Raw genomic sequence first — 22,766 nt, 5'->3', positions numbered from 1 at the left:
ATCAAAGGGATACAAATTGGAAAAGATGAAGTCAAAATATCACTTTTTGCAGATGATATGATAGTATATATAAGTGACCCTAAAAATTCCACCAGAGAACTCCTAAGCCTGATAAACAGCTTCGGTGAAGTAGCTGGATATAAAATTAACTCAAACAAATCAATGGCCTTTCTCTACACAAAGAATAAACAGGCTGAGAAAGAAATTAGGGAAACAACACCATTCTCAATAGTCACAAATAATATAAAATATCTTGGCGTGACTCTAACTAAGGAAGTGAAAGATCTGTATAATAAAAACTTCAAGTCTCTGAAGAAAGAAATTATAGAAGATCTCAGAAGATGGAAAGATCTCCCATGCTCATGGATTGGCAGGATCAACATTGTAAAAATGGCTATCTTGCCAAAAGCAATCTACAGATTCAATGCAATCCCCATCAAAATTCCAAATGAATTCTTCAACGAATTAGAAAGTGCAATCTGCAAATTCATCTGGAATAACAAAAAACCTAGGATAGCAAAAACTCTTCTCAAGGATAAAAGAACCTCTGGTGGAATCACCATGCCGGACCTAAAGCTCTACTACAGAGCAATTGTGATAAAAACTGCATGGTACGGGTATAGTGACAGACAAATAGACCAATGGAATAGAATTGAAGACCCAGAAATGAACCCACACACCTATGGTCACTTGATCTTCGACAAGGGAGCTAAAAACATCCAGTGGAAGAAAGACAGCATTTTCAACAAATGGTGCTGGCACAACTGGTTGTTAACATGTAGAAGAATGCGAATCGATCCATTCCTATCTCCTTGTACTAAGGTCAAGTCTACGTGGATCAAGGAACTTCACATAAAACCAGAGACACTGAAACTTATAGAGGAGAAAGTGGGGAAAAGCCTTGAAGATATGGGCACAGGGGAAAAATTCCTGAATAGAACAGTAATGGCTTGTGCTGTAAGATCGAGAATTGACAAGTGGGACCTCATGAAACTACAAAGCTTCTGCAAGGCTAAAGACACCATCAATAAGACAAAAAAAACCACCAACAGATTGGGAAAGGATCTTCACCTATCCTAAATCAGATAAGGGACTAATATCCAATATATATAAAGAACTCAAGAAGGTGGACTCCAGAAAGTCAAATAACCCCATTAAAAAATGGGGCTCAGAACTGAACAAAGAATTCTCGCCTGAGGAATACCGAATGGCAGAGAAACACCTGAAAAAATGTTCAACATCCTTAATCATCAGGGAAATGCAAATCAAAACAACCCTGAGATTCCACCTCACACCAGTCAGAATGGCTAAGATCAAAAATTCAGGTGACAGCAGTTTCTGGCGAGGATGTGGAGAAAGAGGAACACTCCTCCATTGTTGGTGGGATTGCAAGCTTGTACAACCACTCTGGAAATCAGTCTGGCGGTTCCTCAGAAAATTGGACATAGTACTACCGGAGGATCCAGCAATACCTCTCCTGGGCATATATCCAGAAGATGTCCCAACCGGTAAAAAGGACACATGTTCCACTATGTTCATAGCAGCCCTATTTATAATAGCCAGAAGCTGGAAAGAACCCAGATGTCCCTCAACAGAGGAATGGATACAGAAATTATGGTACATTTACACAATGGAGTACTACTCAGCTATTAAAAAGAATGAATTTATGAAATTCCTAGCCAAATGGATGGACCTGGAGGGCATCATCTTGAGTGAAGTAACACAATCACAAAAGAACTCACACAATATGTATTCACTGATAAGTGGATATTAGCCCAAAACTTAGGATACCCAAGATTTAAGATACAATTTGCTAAACGCATGAAACTCAAGAAGAATGAAGACCAAAGTGTGGACACTGTGCACCTTCTCAGAATTGGGAACAAAACACCCAGGGAAGGAGTTACAGAGACAAAGTTCGTAGCGGTGATGAAAGGATGGACCATTTAGAGACTGCCGTATCCAGGGATCCATCCCATAATCAACTTCTAAACGCTGACACCATTGCATACACTAGCAAGATTTTGCTGAAAGGACCCAAATATAGCTGTCTCTTGTGAGACGATGCTGGGGCCTAGCAAACACAGGAGTGGATGTTCACAGTCAGCTATTGGATGTATCACAGGGCTCCCAATGGAGAAGCTAGAGAAAGTACCCAAGGAGCTAAAGGGATCTGCAACCCTATTGTTGGAACAACATGATGTACTAACTAGAACCCCGGAGCTCTTGTCTCTAGCTGCATATGTATCGAAAGATGGCCTAGTCAGCCATCAATGGAAAGAGAGGCCCATTGGACTTGCAAACTTTATATGCCCCAATATAGGGGAATGCCAGGGCCAAAAGAATGGGAATGGGTGGGTAGGGAAGTGGGGGGCGCTATGGGGGACTTTTGGGATAGCATTGGAAACGTAATTGAGGAAAATATGTAATAAAAATATTAAAAAAAAAAAAAAGAAACACACGTGCCTTTGTGTCAGGGGTTATCACAGAGTGTACCCTTTAGATATATTCAAGAGAAGATTTATAACTCAGGCTATTTCTACATTAAGTTAATTTAAAATCCTTGGTGAAGGAGGGGTAATGTATTTGTAACAGATACTGAGCTACATAGAAGAGATGGCCATTAACTTTAGTGTTGTTGTAGAGCATTGTATGGATTCTGTGTACTTACACCCTGAAACCCCACCTGACACTGTAGACTCTTCATAAGGGCTCATAACCAAGCACAGGCACTATAATTTGGGCCTGTGTTTTCTCAGAAGCCACAGGAATTATAATCAGGGCCTAAATTTTCTTGATGAAATTGAACATTGTTACTTAACCAATCTTGAGAAGGAAATGATATTTCTGTCCAGGCTTCCCAAGCAAGATACTTCCCCAGCCCCAAACCTCTGTACTGATATCTTGAATTTTGATCCATTCATTTATTTTGTAGTTTTTACTGAAGTATTTGATAGGAACTTCATTTGTTCAAAGTTCATTGACATTCTTAATTGTCAAGAGTATAGCATCCAGAAAGAAACACTAGTCTCTTCCGCCTCTATGGCTGCTGCCTATTTTATTCAAAGAGAAAACCATATTTCACCATATGCATGCAGGTTAGGATTCATCTCAGATTGCCCATCTGCCATCCCTATTCCCATGCCTCTTACATTGTGCCTGAAAATTAACCCATTGAAAATGTAAGCTTCTCACCTGGTATGGTAATCCCAACCTATAGTCCCGGCACTTGGGAAGTGGAAGGAAGAGGGCCGGAGTTCAAAGCCATCCTCCAGTACATGGCACACTCAAAAGTAAAAAGCAAAATAAATGATAAATAATTCTATAAGAATAGAATATTATTTTATATGTATTGTTCCCTCTAGCTTACCACTGTCTTCTTTTCTTTAAAATTTTCATTTTGCATGCATGAGTGTTGAGTTTTCACATATGTTAGTACACCCTGGGTCTGCCTGTTGGCTGTGGTAATTGATGAGGGCATTGCATCCCCTGCACTGGAGTAACAGATGGTTGTGAAATGCTGTGTGGGTGCTGGGACTTGAACCAGGGGAGTTATGCAAGTACTTTCCAAGATCAGCTGCAGATGGAAACATGGTCAGTGAAGGACAGTGAAGACTCTGTTCTCTCTGTTCTCTTATGGTGAAATATGGTTTCTCAGGTGCAAATACGGGCTCTTGGTAAACGCACTAGATGTTGTCAGGTTTCCAGTGTTCAGAAAGCTTGAATGAGGCCAAATTAGAACGTAATGACTGTTGACAAGAGCTAAGCACCCTTGGTCACATTCAAGAGATAGCCTTGAATATGACACACCCAAACAGGAGCATTGCGAACACTTTCGGGAAATGGCTGGGTATTTAACACGCAGGAAGATGGCTTCCTGGTTCATGTGGTGGCAGCAGAAATGGGGAGGATGAACAAACAAGTGTGGAAAGAGACAAGCCTGGACAAACACAGTGGAAGGGACAAAACTAGCAACTGGGACAGGGATGAACCCCACACCCCTAAGACCTGGACAAACAAGGTGGAAGGGACAAACCTATCAACTGGGACAGGGATGAACCCCATACCCCTAAGATTGTGGCCGGGACTTGGGGTGTGGCATTTAAGTGTGTTTCTCAGCTTACATCTGAAGCGGAAAAGGAACACGTTAATTCAGTGAAAATTCAGGATCATCTACTGGTGCCATGCTTTGGTGCCTGCGTATCTGAAATTGTTGAGATCTTTAGAGTCACATGTGCACCTCCAGTAGGAAGAATGTGTAGTAGAGTCAGTGCCATTTTCCCCTCTCAAAGCCCTAAGCCAATGTGGGGATGCCCGACAGAGTTTCCAGCTGGGAGCCCACTAGGAGACTCCTTAGAGGCAAGGTTTGGCTTCCAAACTGAACAAAAGACTGAATGAAAGAAGGCAAGGTCTCTCAGAATCAGGGCAGGAGCCCCTTTGTAGCTCTCCTGAAGTAGAGTGGGCCAGCAAAGGTGAGCGCCTGTGCTGAGTGTTGAAAACCTAGCCTTCCCCAGCAACCCACCCCCACCCCCACCCATCTCAGTTTTCATAAGGCTGAGGGCCATGGGAAATGAAAGATTTTTTTTTTTTTTTTTTTTTGAGGAATCTGGGCAGCCAAGATAACAGACCTAAATACATTGTTAGAAGAAATGGCCCCAAGGAAGTGAGGTGGACAGATTACTCTGTTCTTAAGGCCAGGCCACAGGCTGCAGCTGCAAGCACTAGACTGTCACCCTTCTTTTGTGTGCAATGCTTTAAACACAGCAGAGTCAAGTATGAACAGAGATGGTTGCTCATGAGCACAAAGAGTGAAGGAAAGATTTGGGGGAGATAAGAAGTTATTAAAAACTCCCCTTGATGCCTCAGACAGAGTTGTGCACACCAAACAAAGAAGGCTCTGTGTTTCCTTTTAAGATTTTTTTTTCATTTTAATTTTATTGTATGAGTGTTTTACCTGCATATGTGTCTGTATACAAGTATGCCTGACACCCATGGAGGCCAGAAGAAAATTCTGGGTCCATGGAACTGGAGTTACAGATACTTGATGGCTGCCATGTCTATGCTGGAAATTGAACATGGGTCTTCTGGAAGAGCAGCCAATATTTTTAACTGCTGCACCATCTCTCTAGTACAGGAGGCTGTGTTTTTAACTGCTGCACCATCTCTCTAGTACAGGAGGCTGTGTTTTTAAAGCAAGAGAATAAGAACACATATTAAAAATATTAAACTCAGAAGTCAAAAGACAAAGTCGTAGGTGCCTTCCAGGAAGGAGTATAAACAGATGTGGCCTGTCTGGTCCCTCAGCCTGTCACCATCAGCAAACCCACACACACAACTTCAGAAGCGTGGCCTGAGATCCCTTCTTGTCCCTGAGACACCTTTGCTGGATAAGTGTGGCTGCCATCCCTCATTAAATAAAGCTCTATTTATAGAAAGTGGAGGCTTTCTATAATCCCAGAAAATCTGTAACTGGACCCACTGAAGTGATCAGCAGATTGTAGGGCCCATCTCCAGTGGCTATGTCTGTACCACAGCTCTGCATTCACAGCTCAGGCAACATCATGGAAGAGAGGCAGAAAGAGTGTAAGAGCTACAGGAATCCTGATGTGAAACAGTCTTTCCTAGAAAAGGTCTCATAAACAAGACCAAGACAATGGCAATATCAGTAGGCTGGTGCTGAAATGGAGGGTGGGAAACCTCATGGGTCCCACCGTGAGACAGAGAACTATGGGCAACTAATGACTTCTCGAGGAAGGAGAGATAGTGCTTCTTAGGGATGGGTGATGTTCTGGATGTCCAGTGCAGAGTGGTCAGCCCTGAATCCACATCTGCCCAAACAAAAACAGATTCAAAGTTGTAGTTTTATATATATACATATATACATATATACATATATATATATATTTACTTCTAACATAAGGTATATGTAACAATAATAAAGAAGCTGTCAATTTGGAAGTATGGGGAGGATACAGAAGGAAAGATCATAGATGGTGCTCTAGAGAGGAAAAAGATGGTGATATAATTACACTTTAATTAAAATGTATAAACTATAAAAGTAGGAATGATGATTTAAAAAGCTAAAATAAATGCATGCAGATATAGTAAATAACCAGGCAGTCCATTAAATGACGCTGTAGCTTTATGGAACTCAGAGCAATCAAACTGGGAAGTTGTGACTCCATAGTGATTTTTTTCACTACTTTATTAAATCCAGAATTAAAATGTGCAGCTTTCTTGACTATTAAAGCCCATGTTTGGATCAGCCATAGCTAGGTTCATAATGAAACTTTTGAGAAATGAAGAAATATGTAAGTATTGTCTTAGACTCCCAACAGTAGGCCCAGCCTGTAACCCAAAGGCCCCACTGTCCCAGGATAGGTAGGAATTGAGCCCAATAAAAAATTTACTTAAGTTTGATATTTTTATAGTTTTTTTTAAAAAAAACTCAAAAACTCATGATTCTTGAGTGTGACCTCCATTGCAAGGTATGCAGTGTCAAAAGGTTGGAACTCTAGAGTAAAACCCAGCAGTGCAGCAGTGAGGAGGAGCCAGCCAGAACAGGTTCTCAACAGTGTTTACAGCTACAGAAGTGTCCAGCCTAGAAATCCAGATCACCAGCTGACTGGACAAACAAGGGTGTTTTCAGACAAAGCACATGCCACAGCAAGAACCTCCAGGAGGAGACAGTCTGCCAGAGCAAAGATCAACCAGTGAGAAGCAGTTCTAGAGACTCTGTTGAAAAGAGATGCAGAGAATCCCAGGGGTGTGGCCGAGAGGGAGTCCAGGATATCAGCAGCAGTGGCCAGCAGTGCCTGGTGCCTTGGATGTTCCCGAGCAGGCCACAGACAACTCGAGAGAGAACTGGGAAGCAGCATGGTGACAAGAGTTGGTCCCCATCCCCTGACTGGACCTAGATGGCTCCAGCCTTTCACTTTTTGTTCTGAAAGTACATCTGGCTTTTCTGCAAAATGATGAATGAATGAATGAATGAATTGAATGAATGAACTGAATGAATGATTTTAAGCATCTTCCTTTCTAGAGGATGGACAACCAAGAAAATTGAACAAGCTGCCCCTGCCTTTGTTGCACGTCTTTTTAGCCCACTGTAGTTGTGGACAGTCATAGTAAACTCCGCAGCTGATCACTGACAGACCCAAGGACCTGTAGAGCTGAGGCCGCCCAGTTCCCCAGCATGGAGAACCACGGCTGAAACCAGGTGCTAGCAAATGCCTTTCTAACACACCAGGGACTAAATCTTACAGGGTTTCTGGGCCAAGTAAAACAAGGTTTTTACTGCTGTGAACTTATTACCATGACCAAGGCAACTCTTGTAAGGGCAACATTTAATTGGGGCTGGCTTACAGATTCAGAGGTTCAGTCTATTATCATCAAGGCTCGACGATGGCCGCGTCCAGGCAGGTATGGTGCAGGAGTTGCTGAGAGTTCTACATCTTCATCTGAAGGCTTCTAGGAGAAGAATGACTTTCTGGTAGCTATGATGAGGGTCTTAAAGCCCACACCCACAGTGACACACCTACTCCAACAGGGCTACACTTTCTAATAGTGCCACTCCCTGGGCAGAGCATACAGGAACCATCACAATTGTTAAGGTTCTAATACAATGGGGAACTTTTATAACAATGGTGGAAATCAGTATATCAATAAGCAAATAGTATTATCAGTAAGAAGGTTGTTTGTTTGTTTTTTGACCAGGGCAGACTCTCTAGTGCAAAGAATAAGATTCTCTCCTGAGGATAGCATTTTGCTTACATGTAATTCAGGGTCCACTGTCCCCATCCTCTAAGTTGCCAGTGCTCAATCCTGCCTCACACAGCAGTAAGCTTCCAAGCTGATAGACAGTACTGGTTACTGGGTGGCGTTTCCTATAGATGGTCTCCTTCTGGCATTCAGTGCCAGTGCAGACTAATTCAAAGTTAAGATGATTTTGCACAGTACATGGATTTTGACATACACAATTTTCCTTTTCCTACACCAGTGTCTAGAAAACCCTTCTGAACCATAGTTTGAGCTTTAAGTTTGTGTGGAAATGGAAGTCTCTTGACACACAGAGAAGTACAAAAAATACCTGAGCTTACACTCTGCTAATTGAAGCTCAGCCAGTGAGACATTTTATACTGCAGTGATTTTTACAGCGATAGGGAAAGTGAGCCTGGGTTAGCAAGCGCTCTGCATCAGGTCACACCCACAGCCCTCCTCTCACTTATTTTAAGACAAGGTCTCACCACATTTTTTCAGGTTGGCCTTGAACTCAGCTCCCCCTTCCAGAGACACCCACATATCTGTCACTTTTATTGTTAATAGATACATAATAAGTCCACATAGTTATAGTGTGATCTAATGTCTCAATACACGTATAGATTGTGTGTTAGATCAGGGTATCTGACATATTCCTCTCATCCTTATATTTATCATTTTTATTTTAGACAGTCTAGGTCAATATTTTCACTGTAGTCACCCCACTGTACTATAGGACTCCAGAACTCTCTCCTCCTTGAAAACAGTCTCCTTCCATACTCAAGACCTTGTGTGCATGCGTTTGTGTGCATGCGGGCATTTGTGTGTGTGTGTGTGTGTGTGTGCGCGCGCGTGGGTGCGTGCGTGCGTATGTGTGTCACTGAATTGGAGGCTGAAAGTCCAGCAAAGGTAGTATTGCCATCTGTCTCCAGTGAGGCCTCGGGGTCCTGTCACTGCAGGCCAGTGGTAGAACAACAGTGGTTATGTAAAAGCTGAGACCTTGTTGAGCCAGGAACTGAGGAGTCCAGGGGGCCTGGACTGCTTTTTTTATAGTAACTCAGGCTTGCAGGAACTGAGAGCCTATTGGGACAAGACCCTTCTGAAATTTCTCAGTGATGAAGCTGCCTTCCATCAGGACCCACCCCTTAATGCTACAGCAGGGACCAAACATCCCTTATGGGAATACTGAGACCCAAACCTTCTACCCACCCAGCTTCTGTTAGTGCTTAATACCCCCCATCATACACCTACCACACTGAAACAGCAATGTTTCCAGGTTTTTTGCAGACTTACTCCTAACTCTAAGCAAATCCATTGCCTGCACTGCTTTCTTGGCATCCCACAAACCAATCTCAGGTGTGCACCCGTGAACAGAGAGCTGCTGGCTGTAGACCCAGGCTGCCCCCTTCTCCACAGTAAGAGGGAATGAGAATTCACTCACACTCCTTTCTCTGAGTGTATTGAAGAGGGAGTTTGAAGAGTATGGTGAGAAAATCAGATGGATGCCGGCTTTGGGGAGAGGCTAGGATGGCTATAGGGGATAAACCATTTGCCGACCTGAATGGCAGGAATGGAAACCAGTGTACATTCGGTACTGAGAGCCCTGCATTCAGGAGAGCCCTGGACACAGTCACTGCTATGTGGCTGTGCAGATATATGTTTCCTAGAAACTCCTGAAGTTAGTATCAGCATCACCCATTGGCCCAAGTGTCTTTTGAAGTCTCTGTTATTACCCCATTGTTTCTGTTCTGTTTGTGTGGGTAAGTTACAGCTTGCCAAGAGAGGGACATAGGAGGCTCCAGGGATGTTACACTTACTGTTGGGTAGTTAGCAGATAATTTGACAAATGGACACATGAGCAGGCTGCTGACCACAGATGAGAATTCTGTGGCATCTGAAACCTGACACTCATCTCTTGTAATCACTTGCTTTCTATGCCTTTCTGCAACCATGTGTAGAAATAAAAAATAAATCATGCATTTACTCCGAAACCTTAATCATAAATGTGGTTTACTAATTAAGAACTGGTAAAAGAAATGAGTCTTTACACAATTGTATAAAGGAATATAGGTCATATAATAAAAGAATATAAACCAAAAAAAAATTACTGGGAATCTGTTTCAGGTGAAAACTTTCAGTGATAGAATGTGCGGGGTAGTCCTATCTGTATGTCCAGTTCCCTTCCTACTCTACTCATTTTTGCATGTTTATACGTTTGCAGGTTTACAGGCTTGCATGCATATGCTTACATGTTTCTACGTATATCACTGTATGTTCATTTCCTACGTTCTACAGAATTTCTACAGTAAATAAAACTTGTAATGGTGCATCATTATTTTACATTTTCTGAGTTATAAATGCATGTCTAAACTGTTTGAGAAAATAAACATAGACCTTACGGTGGGAAGAGCCATCAAGAATCAGAAGTGAAGAGAACACTCATTGGCACTGTTAGCCTATGAAAACATGCCAGGCACCTGTGCTGGGAGTTAAGTACTTGTGTTCTCTAGCATTCATTTGAGTCATACACTACTTTTTTATTTTATTTACTTTTAACTACAAATATACCAATAAAGCACTATTTTTCAGAAAATATTGTTGCTTTCCGAGAAGTCTGTTTGTCCTTCTTGGAATGTTAGCTGTCTATAAGGCATTGAGTTCCTCTTCCCTCCCTGGAGCTCTCATTTCAGATAGCAGCTAACAGGTGGAGTCTTATGGTGTCCAGCTCTCAGCAGCTTGACCTGGCTAAGTTATAGCTAAGGTAGCTATAACTTACTACCCAGACCACATCTGATGACTGTTGTGACAGAGCTCAGTGTGGGTGAAACCAATGGACTTTGGGATGTTCTTTGAAGAGTACGCATTGAGTTTGAAGTCTTGTGTGGATACAGAGGACAGGGAGGCAGTTAGGTGAAGAGAAAGCAGGAGGGACAGGCTGCAGAGGAACCAAGTAGCCTCTGCTAGCCTCACCATGTCCTACAGGAAATGGCTAATTCTGTTTCTTTCCTCCTCATGCCTCTAACAGTTCCCAAAAGCTTTTATACAGGCTATTCCTCTGTACAGACTGGCCTGGAATGGATCGAGCTGCACCTGTTGAGAGACCTTTCACTTCCATTAGTGACACAGTGCGCTTGGGGCATGCTACACTCACTGTGCTCTCCTTCCCAAACAGGAAGCTGTCAAGGCCGCAATCGTAGAGGAGCAGAGGAGAAGTGAAAAGGCCATGGAGGAAGCCGTAAAGAGAACGAGGGACGAGCTGGTGGAGTACGTGAGGGAGCAGAGAAGGGTAAGTGTGCTTTCTGGTCCCAGCATTGTGCCTCTGTGGCAGCAGAGGCCTCCACACATGCTGTGGTGTCAACACACATGCTGTGGTGTCGAAGTCTTGATAAATGCCTCAGAGTACAGTGGGTAATCTCCTTGGAAGGTGGCTTCCCTGAATAATCATATATTAAGCAGTCATCTCTGTAGGCATCCCATCAGACAAGAACAAGCAACAGGGAGCAGCTTCTGGCTGGGTCCCTGGGTCCCTTCTCAGAATGATAGTTCTAGACTTGCAGGAAGGGCGCCGCCATGCACTTGCAGATTTGTATTTACAGATTTGCATATATAGATTTGGTTTGTTGTATTCATATATTTTCTTTGTTGATAGACAGCTTGTTTCTCCATACTTAATATATTTTTCCAAATCAACCAATCTATATTGGAGATGTTATTCTAGACAGAGAATATGTAACAAGGAAAATTTACAAAACCCTTTTTGGGATAATTTTTTTTTATTTTTTCAAAGCCGTATTACTCTTCTGTCAAAGGCACTATGTGGATTCTCGAAAAGCTTCTAATGAGAGTAAGAATGCTTTCTTCAGGTCCCTTGATCCCTGTGTGTCAGTTGTCTAAAGAACTAATTATAGATTTGGCCATTTGACCTGTGTTCGTTTAAATCCTTCTGAAGACCCGTCAGTTGCCTGTTTGTGGGAAGTAGCCTAGTTTGACTTGTGAAGTTCATTGACAAGAGTGTCAGCACAACAGAACAGGCCCCGTTTGCACTGCCTGCTTCTCCTCCTACTTTGGCTATCAGTGTGATGACATGGACACCCACATACTGCCTGCCACTTTGTAGAGTAGTCATGAGTCAGTGCATGGAACACAGCAGGTGGAGTAAGGATGCACTCTGTGCTGCCTCAGTACTGTTCTGAACATTCATTGTCTTCACGTACATAAAAATACCCAGAAACCATTTGTTGCTAGGTAGGTTTCACTGATGGAAATATGTGCTCAGGATGGTGCTAGCACTGCCATCTGCAGGGTAAGCTCTGAGACCTTTATCCCAGTCCTGTCACTGATGCACACCAGATCGCAGCTGTGGGCTTGTGGGGACGTTACAAGCTTTAAATAAATAAACAAACTAACTAATTAACTAGATCAAGCTTGAGATTCTTAACTTCAGACACCATAGAAACCTCTTGGTTCCAGCAACCTTAAGTTTCAGTCTTGGAACTTTGATAAGTCTTTGCTGAAAGATGTCTCCTGTAGAGCTAGTCCCTGCTCTGTGGGGCATTGTTCTGGAGAAGGTTCAGCTCTGGGGTCCTTTAGCTCTTCAGCACTTCCACAAAGCCTGGGAAGTTTGGAATGAACATTTCCCTACCCCACATGTCCTCATTTGCTTCTACTTCTAACGTATTTAGAAATTATAGGATGGCGGATTCAAAATGCTAAATTTCTCTAATGATTTAAAATTTTTTCATATACTATGAAATACAGATCACCATAAGAGGTAATAGCTTCAATCTTTCAAGACTACTAAGTGCTAAAATACACCAGGATGGAGCTAGGGTCAATAATTTTTGTTGAAAACAGGTCTAATGGCATTTTTGTTGTTTATGAGTGTCATCAACAGAGATGTTACTAAACTTTGAGTACAGCTGTCAATCATCTGGTGCAAACATCTAGACTAACTTGTACACTAGTTATTCTCAGATGCCTCCAGCACTGTTCACTAAGTCAGTGACGCAAGTCTGCACTGCTAGGCCACACCACAAAAAACAATTCCTACTACTGAGAATTTTCATGATTAATCAGAAAAATTAATGAGACAGTTTGTGTACTTAATATATTTAGCCCAATTGTATTTTTAAAAATTTCTCTGTAAGAGTTGAAGAGCCAGGGTTGGGATACCCAGAGGGGCCCCACCCACTCAGAGGAGAAGGGAATGGGAGATGAGGGAAGGGCAGTGGGAGGGGACAGTGAGTAAGATATAAAGTGAATAGGTAAAAAAGATAAAATTAAATTTAAAAAAGTTTCAAAGGAATCTATTTCTGCAAAACCCAAACTACTACCCAAGGGAAAATGTTATGTTAATTTTCTAAATTTGGTATGAAGGAGAAAAAACGCTGTTGATTTTTGGCTTAGCACTCCAAAAGTTTTCCATAGTATCTGCTTATTGTCTGCTAGTCAGTGGGCTTAGTTATCTGTACCATGCCATCTCTTACTGAAGCAGCACTGCCCTCAGTCAGGGGTAGGAGGGCTCTCCACCCTTTAACACTCCTGCTCTCCCACCATGGAACTGTATAGTTGGCATTCCCTAGTGTTCTAGAGACGTCTTCCCTTCTTCATATAAACTGCCAGGCAAAGTGGTATAGTCACTAGTAACACAGCCTTTGTTTTGTGTAAGGGAGGTTACAGAGAAACGGAAAGACCTCATCCCAGACACTTCTCGAGGGAGGAAGAGTTTGTGGTTTATAGAGACCGATAGCCCTTAGTCTAGAATGAAGAGTTCCAGCCCATCCCATAAGTTCAGACTGTTACACATGAGCTCGCTGTGACCGAGAAAGTGTGAATAACATCCAGCGAGCATCGGCCACTCACAGCCAGGCAGAGGTTCCTAAAAATAAAATCTCATCCAAATGTAATAAAGGATTATTATTTTTTCCTCTTAAGAACCAGAATTATGGCCCATGTTTTCAAAATCACCTCCAGGAAAATAACCTTCACTTGGGAGGATTTTTTTAATTTAGATTTTTTGAAGGGAGTAAGGAGCAATTATCTTTACTTAAAAGGTTTGTGGCCAAGACATTGTCAGAGATTTTTTAATTATGGCTAGGCCTTGATGCAGTCCCCTGAGATTTTACTTGACGCTGTTACAAGCAACACTGAGCCAATGGGAGCTTTACTTATGATAGTGACAGTTACTAGAATTCAGACAACTCTAGAGAAACTGTCACACCACTGCTTTGTCTGTTCTTTGTCGTGATAATATTGACACTTCTGCTGTCCTAAGTCTCTTCATAATTCTGACATTCCACCAAGAGTATTAGCGACATGTTCCTGACAGCAGCTGAGTGTGCTGAGGGCTTTTCGGTTCTTGGTATATAAATCAGTTGCATTACGGAAGTTATTCTTTACATTGTTTGTAGGTCCGTGTGGAGGCAGTGCCATTCTTCTGTCCCCGGCCTGCCTGCCCCACTTCCCTCATCCTAATCAGTCGTTCCTCCTGAGTGGCCTAGACCAGCTCTGTAGACAGAAAAAGATGAACTCAGGAGTATGTCAGTGTCAAGGCCCACAGGACCCACTGTGGCTTTTGATTTGGATGTCATAATTTGAGATTGCTTTCCTTAAATGAGGCACATGACAGCGAGGACTGTGCCCTGTCGACTGGTTTCTCAGTTCTCTTGTTTTCATTTAAACCATCAGAGTCGGTAAAATCAGCCAGTATGAGCTGCCTTGCCAAGTGGCCCCCATGGACATCTTCCCTGAAAGTGAAGCATAGCACATTTCAAGTAGAAGAAAGCTTAGCAAAGCCAACAATCTGTGCAGGTTGAAAGGTTCCTGCAGCTTTGTAGTCAGTACAAGTGTGTTCTGTGCTGACTGCTGTCCTGCATCCCTCCTTGAGGGTCTATACCTTATAAATACACTGAACCTCAAGCCTACCTCCACTTCACCTTCTTGACCTGCGTTTCTGATCTAAAGTGTCCTTGCATAATGTCATTCTTGGGAATATTCACAGACATGTGAGCAGGGCCATGCCATCTGTCTGTCCATCAGACCGTCACATACGACCATCACACTCCTACTGAAGGCTTATGATTTTGATGACATTATATTGAAATGGTTCAAACAGTAAGTGTTGTACTGGGAATGGCTAAAAGTCTCATGGTACAAATAATGGATCACCAAGAAGGAAAGACAGAGATTACATCTGGAAGAAGTTGTGGAAGTCTGAAGTCAGAACTTGACATGATAACCGTGGTGATGAAGCCACTTGTATGTCATCTCCCAAAGACGCCCACTAGTCTAAGAATATCTGAGGAGACAGCATGTGGCTCTGCATCTCCTCACCCCAGTAGTCACAGCCTCCAAGTCACAGAGGCAGAAAATGGCAGTCAGATTCTTAAGTCTGTGCTTTGACTTTGGGGTGGGCAAAATGGAGACTAAAGAACAAAGCTAGACATGGTGGTGTTCTCAAATGAAAGACACAAAACCTCTATATTTACAATAAGCTTCAAAGCACTAGAGCTGGGCAGATATCAACCCTCTGTGCTGTTTGTTTATTTCTCTATCAGGAATCCCAAGATGTCATTTGCCATGTTCTTCCTGGGTCACTCCTACTCCAACAGGCTGATCCTTATGATCATGTGCTCATGAACCATCTCTTCTCATAGGAGCTTCCTCCTTGTCCGCCTCCTTTCTTACTCTCCATTTCTCCTTAGACTCCAAGCCTGGGAACCAAAGCCCTGCCTATCTATCTTGAGGTTTGGTCTGTTGCTATGAATTATAATGGCAAATTTTGTACCCCAGAGGTCTAGTAGCCTCTAAGTGAGTAGATTCTCACATTTACCAACTTTTGTTGCACAAACCTTGTCCCTTAATTTGAAACTATTGGTTATATAAAAGTGTTTACAGCCAATACTGGAGGGATTAGAGGTAGGCGGGCTTTGAGTTACCTGGAGAGAGGAGAAGGAAGGAGAAGGGCTTGGGAGAGGAGGAAGCCACAGTGAGGAGACATACATGGCACACAGCCAGGAGAAACAGCAAGTCTTAGGGGTATACCGCAGGGGAGGTAGCCAGGCCAACAATTAGAAAAATAGATTACAGGTTGCCCCCTCCCCAGGAATTGTCAAAGCCAAATAGAATGACCACAGTCTGAGTCTCATTCATTCATAAGCTAGACAGGAATAAGTTTAAATTGGTCCAAGTACAGTCCAGCTTGATGACACCAGTGAGTCTTCTGGGCTTGCTTACAGAGTGCAGGTGGGGGTTCCTGCAGGAGCCTTGGTGACCCCCAAACCACTGCATCACTACAGAGTTCCCCCCATCATGGATTGCTGCTCTCTTCAGCCTCTCCCAGGATCTCAGGCAGCTCTACCACCAGTACTGTAGACCTGCCCCCCACCATATTGTTCTGCTAGTTACCATGCCCATTGGGCAAAGACCTGGGTGGCACCAAGGATCCCAGGAAAGGTGGTATACAGCAAAAGTTGTGTATGTGTTTAAGTAGGCTTGCTTATTCCTGTAAGAGACCAAATCTTCTGTTTTCACAAAGTGACCTTTCTTTACTGCAGAGGCAGTCCAGGGTTATTTTCTATTTTGAGTCAGAAACCCATCCATGGAAAGTAGCTCATTCCTTCCCTGCTATGGTCAGATTCTGCTTCACCAACCTCTGCCTGTCTATCATGCCTCCAGCCATATCTTAGCCTCTCATGGATGGGGCTAAGAATTTGCTCAGAAGCCTCTAACAGGACTTTACATTCTTCAACACTTTTCTTCACATGGGGTAATGCCAGACTCACATTTTATCATGCTTCCCTTGGGCACTGAGAAAAAGAGGAGCCTACCATGCAGAGCCTCGCTAGGTCTCCTTGAAGTGTACCCAGACATACAAGTTGGTATTTAAAATAAGGTTTTGTTTGGTTTGCTTGTAGCAAGTTAAGAAAACTGAATTCCAGGCGTTGATCTAATTTTCACAAGTTTCTTGCAGAATGTCTGGAAACACATTATGACCATGGATGTCAAAGACTTGGCCACTAGGAATTGGGTTCAGGGTTGAGATGTAGCAGTGACAGGTCAATACTATTCATGTGTTGATGAAGACCTGTGCTTGCCATTCTTTGCCTTAGAGAGACCGTGAGTGAGTCAAGTACTACTTTTCAATATACTACCTCCAGAAATTATCATCTTATTTCCTTATTTTCCATAGAAAAGAAATAACTTCACTGCTAAATTATAAAAAAATAAATAAAACATTCTAGCTAGCCCATATAAAAGACACACAGTCCAGGTATTTTATTTATAAGCCATAAGCCTAGATTGGGTGGGCCTGGAACTATTCTATTTCTCAGCCATAATGTCCCTTGTTCCTCCTGTCCACATGCTCATGGTCTATCTCCTCTCATGGTGGCCCCCTCCACCTCCGTGTAATTTCTTCCTCTCTCTACCTGAAACTCCCTTACTCTGTCTATCCTCAAGTCCCGCCTTTCTCCATCCATTGCCCAATCACAGGCTCTAGCCTTTTATTGACCAATTAATTGGGGAGCAAGATTTACATAGCATTACTAGGTGCAAGTGAGGATCTACTCATGTGCAACCAGATCTTGAGAGCCAGTATTTAGCATTAGATTACAGGCAGCATCAGACCAACCTACTGCATTAAGACCCTTGGTAATGTCTTAATCTGTCTGGTTTATTGTGGTGGTAATTTTTCTATCATGTGTATCTCCACAGCCACCATTCATTTTCTTTGAAAAAGAAAAATATTGGCCAAAAATTAACAACAGAAAAATGCCATCGTAACTAATACTGTCTTGGAAACATCATGAGAACATCCTTTTCTAAGGAACTTGGTGTCTCTTCTCCTTCAAAGACAAACTGACCTCTGCCAGTCTGTGTGCTGCTGAGTCATAAGCCGTAGTGGTTGCTACCTCTGGGAGCTCACTTCCAAAGGAGAGAGAGAAAGGTCATCTCTCGTCTCCATATTGTTTCTGAATGAAGTCCCTTGTTTGTGGGTGTATCATAAGTCTGGCTTTGCCTTTGACTAAAATTACAGATATCTTTTACTATTTCTTAAGCAGGGAGTTCTAACCAGAATGTCACAGGGGTACTTCTTCTAGAATTCATCAGCTTTGGGGCTGTGGCGCCCTGTGAAGCTCCTCTCCCCCCTTCCCTCTCCCTCTCTTCCCCCCTCTCCACCTCACCCTCCCTCTCTCCCTCCCTTTCCCCCCTCTCTGTTTATGGGGATCCTTGTGCTAGTAACTCCTGGTCATCTTCTTCCCTCATTGCCATTTGGTCAAGCTGTGATTCTGTGAATGTCCATCATCCTCTGCCATGCACCTCAAGCTCAGAGCTCACATTGCCTTGCACCCTGTAAACTCGTTTTAATTGTTCTTTTTATATATGGGTATGTCTGTGTAAGTTTATTCTACCATATGCATGAAGGTTCCCCTGGAGACTGAGAGGACATCAGATCCTCCTGGAAGTGGAGCTGGAGATTGGTGAGGCACCAGTGTGACTGTGGGGACAACACCCAGGTCCTTTCTTTCAGCAGCCATTGCTTATAAGCATTGAGCTGTCTGGCCAGCATCTAAAACTAATTTTTATTATAACATCTATTTCTCAGTGTTTAAAATTCACCTAAGATGAGATGCTGCAGCCTATTTGAATACTGCCCATGCGCACAGGCACATATTCTCAAGCAGGAAGGATATGAGAAATCAGGACATATTACAAATTACCACCACATACTTTTGGGAATTTCTTCCAGGTCACCATGGTTACTGTAGAAATATTTCTAGTTTTTTTATCCTCTCAGCTACTTCTAAAACTGATCCTTTGAAGTCATGCTGGGGGTGGCGTGGCCATTCTTATTAAAATAGAGCCATAAGAATTGTCAGGCATCTTAGTGAATGTTTCCACTTGGTCACAACAGTAATCTGAAATTTTCTGAAATTTTCTGTAGCTGATGCCCAAGTTTCATAACATGTTCCAGAAGCTCTGCCGTGTTTGACAGAGAAGTTATGTCTCGCTGGGTCTTGTCAGGTGTCTGGGATTCTGCTATTATCTTGCTGTAACCCCCCCCCCCCACACACACACACACACCTCTATAATTTGGGATATTTTCTGAGTGACAGTCACATAGTTTTCCTCACTGAAGGCTCACCACAGAGCTCCCTGGGATAAAGAGCCTGGTTTTCCACAGAATTCATTGGGTTAAATCCCAACATATTTCCTGGCCCTCTGAACATCTCTGTTCTCTATTTATGGCTGGCTCTCATCAGGGAGTCTCTCCTTTTTTTTTTTTTTCCTTTTGTATGGCCTTGCCATTTTAAACCTGTTCCCTAGGCTGGGGCTATAGCTCAGAAGCAGAATGCTTGCCTAGCTTGTCTAAGGTCCAGAGTACACCACGGACCAGACAGACAGACAGCTAACAACCAGAAGACTACCTTACCATGCTCTCTGCTTTATTCAGCACCTGCTTTAAGTATAAAACAACCAAGCTGAGACACAGGCAGCCAAGAGGAGCTGACCTAAGCCTGGGACTGTAGAGCCTGGAAAGGTGGCTGAAGTTCTAGCTGTGTGAGGTGGATTTGCTCACTGCCATCTTTTCCTTGTACCTCACTGTTTGATCCCAAGGTTAATGGCTCCCATCAGCATGTGGCACTGAACTTCACGTGTAGAACCTTCTACATAGTTTTCCTGGTTTTCCTGATGTAGTCTTCAGATAGATGCTTTCTGAGCTCTGTATCTGAAATGAAATACTTTGGAATAGTTCTTCTTTGAGCTATGGACTAACTCTTGTTTATCTCACATTGTAGCTCAGGCTGCCTTGGAACACATTCTGTAGCCCCAAGCTGCCCTCCAGAACCAAAAGAGCCCTAGATAAGATGGCAGGTGTGCCTGTAGCATAGGCTTGCACATGGTTTTGTATTCCTTGATGCAGTGCTGATTGTTGACACCTTTGGGCCACAGGAAGGTTCTTTCCAGGAGGGTTGCATTTCTTTGTAGCTCCTGCCATATATGGTGTGTGCTAGGGTGAAAACAAAGTTGAAGCAGTAGGTAGTTGTGTATACTTTAGTTCAGCATTAATTAGATTAAACATACACAGCCACTCAGGGTCCTGGTTCTTTGCTTACAAACGTTAGACGGTAGTAGACCAGCCCAACTCTAGGAAATGGGAATTTACTGAAAGGCAACAGAGTTGATTGGCATCTGTACACCAGACTGGTTAAAAGGAAATGAAGCAAGATGTCTTGGAAACTACAGGCAGCATCATTAATGATCGTCTTAGAATGACAAAGAAAGGAGAAAATCCTCCCCGCCCTGCCCCCCCCCCCCTACCACCCTACCCCACCCCGATTCTCCATAGTTTCTAACCCACTTGGGTCAGTTGGGAAAGACAAACACTCCTTCCACAGAAGGAAGAATTCTCAAAATGAAATTTAAGTTGCCACTAGAAAGGGGACATCAAGCCTAGTTAGTGGCCAAGCAATGTGTTCAATACACTACTATGTCTCTGGTTTGTGTGACTGACTCCCCAGAGAACCTGTTCCTGGAATGTTGTTATGTTAGTTCCCGAGTGCATGCCAAGGAGAGAGCTGTTTATTCCTCACTTTGGATGGGAGAAAGAAAAATTTGAATAAAGGTGGGAATCTCACTCTGATCTGACAGGACCAAGATGGAAGAGAGAGCGTTCCCAAAAGACTCTGCAGAGCTGGGCTTTATGTTCAGACAGCCATGACAGTGGCTCGGTGACTTTTAAAGCCTAAAATATCTGCTGTCTGGCCCTCTCATTGCATACACTAGCAAGATTTTGCTGAAAGGACCCAGATATAGCTGTCTCTTGTGAGACTATGCCGGGGCCTAGCAAACACAGAAGTGGATGCTCACAGTCAGCTATTGGATGGATCACAGGGCTCCCAATGGAGGAGTTAGAGAAAGTACCCAAGGAGCTAAAGGGAACTGCAACCTTATAGGTGGAACAACATTATGAACTAACCAGTACCCCGGAGCTCTTGTCTCTAGCTGCATATGTATCAAAAGATGGCCTAGTCGGCCATCACTGCAAAGAGAGGCCCATTGGACTTGCAAACTTTATATGCCCCAGTACAGGGGAACGCCAGGGCCAAAAAAATGGGAATGGGTGGGTAGGGAAGTGGGGGGAGGGTATGGGGAACTTTTGGGATAGCATTGGAAATGTAATTGAGGAAAATACGTAATAAAAATATTAAAAATTAAAAAGAAAATTTGTCATATGCTGATAGACAAAGTAACCCCACCCCCGCCCATAGACTTGAGCCTTCAAGCCATGAACCAAACTGCAATCCTGGAGAAACTAGATGCATAGGATATATTGTCTACTTCTAACTAGGTACACCTTCTTTATATACCAGTATTCAGTACTGCTATCAGATCATAAATCCATCTGTGAATTAATCCATTGATGAGGTCAAAGCTTTCGTGATGTATTTGTCCCCCATCCCCCAAAGCACCACTTCAGACATCAGAACCAACCCATAGGAGCATTGTAACAGGACCAACCCCACCACATGTGAGCATCAGGACCAGTCTTCCCACATGTGAGCATCCACATCAGGACCAGTGTTCCCACATGTGAGCATCACATCAGGACCAACCCTCCCACATGTGAGCATCCACATCAGGACCAATCTTCCCACATGTGAGCACCACTTCAGGACCAACCCTCCCACATGTGAGCATCACATCAGGACCAATCTTCCCACATGTGAGCATCACTTCAGGACCAATCTTCCCACGTGTGAGCATCCACTTCAGGACCAGTGTTCCCACATGTGAGCATCACATCAGGACCAGTGTTCCCACATGTGAGCATCCACATCAGGACCAATCTTCCCACATGTGAGCATCAGGACCAACCCTCCCACATGTGAGCATCACTTCAGGACCAACCCTCCCACATGTGAACATCACTTCAGGACCAATCTTCCCACATGTGAGCATCACTTCAGGACCAATCTTCCCACATGTGGGCATCACATCAGGACCAACCCTCCCACATGTGAGCATCCACATCAGGACCAATCTTCCCACATGTGAGCATCACATCAGGACCAACCCTCCCACATGTGGGCATTGTAACAGGATCAGTCTCTTCCACAAGAGCATCACACAAGGATGAGCCCTCCCACATGTGAGCATTGCGCCGGGCCAAGGCACACATTTGCTTTTTGAGGGGTGTTTCACCCAAACCACAACCAGCTGGTCTTCTAAATGCTGGCCCAAACAGAGCCTAGACAAAGCTGCCCCAGTACCATACCCACTGAGTCAGGGAATAGACCTTGAAGCCATAGAAGTAAACAAAGCAGAAGCCCTGTTTCCTTAGAGAACTTACATAAAATTGACAGAAAGCAAAATATTACTTTGAGATGACCTGGAAAGATCAGGACTATAAGTGAATGTTGGGAGGGAGGAATGAGAGGTTTTCCAAATGAACAGAGCCAACATGTAGGAGGAGCTGTGAGCAGAGAATGGTCAAGTCTAGTAGAGCATCCCAGACACAGGGCATGCCAAGCACAAAGAGGTTCTGAGGGGAGCCTTGAAAGACATCCAGGCAGACACAGGACAGCAAAGAAGTTGAGCAAGAGATAAACAGCAATGAGTGGATGCAGAAAAGAAAAAGGAGAAAATTACTTTGGAGATATGAATAGTTTATCAAATACTGTAAATGTGTCAAAATATGGATTAAATAATTGAGCAACCTTTAATTAATATCTAAGTCTATGTTGAAGGAACTCACATATCATTTTAATCCCTAGAAAGAATGGATAGATTTATGACTGCAGCAGTTATTTTTAATTAAAATGTTCATATTCATGTTTGAGATGTAAGATACAATCATCCCCTGGAGTTTTATGGCTAAGATGGAGTATCAGACCTGAAAGGAGGCCTGGAGGACACTTGTGGAAGTTCCTAAAGAGATGGAACAACGTAAACATTATGTCTCTTCAAAAGTAATTATTAGCATGGTTTTAAGTTGATGATGG

The 22,766-nt window shown here is 43.2% G+C and overlaps 1 protein-coding gene across 4 annotated transcripts in view; it reads left to right on the top strand.

The window, feature by feature from the left end:
- The window catches only part of Ccdc91 (coiled-coil domain containing 91), a 169,281-nt gene that overhangs the window by 132,701 nt on the left and 13,814 nt on the right, over nt 1-22,766 (top strand). For all 4 annotated transcript variants that reach the window (XM_085839761.1, XM_021165354.3, XM_029478591.2 and 1 more), the window contains one exon: nt 10,931-11,044. In XM_085839761.1, coding sequence (XP_085695887.1) covers nt 10,931-11,044 — 114 coding nt within the window. The remainder of the gene's footprint in view (nt 1-10,930; nt 11,045-22,766) is intronic.

This window comes from Mus caroli, unplaced genomic scaffold, assembly GCF_978045245.1.
Source record: "Mus caroli unplaced genomic scaffold, Mus_caroli_1 scaffold_7, whole genome shotgun sequence".
NCBI lineage: Eukaryota > Metazoa > Chordata > Mammalia > Rodentia > Muridae > Mus > Mus caroli.
This window is presented reverse-complemented; position numbering and strand designations above follow the sequence as displayed.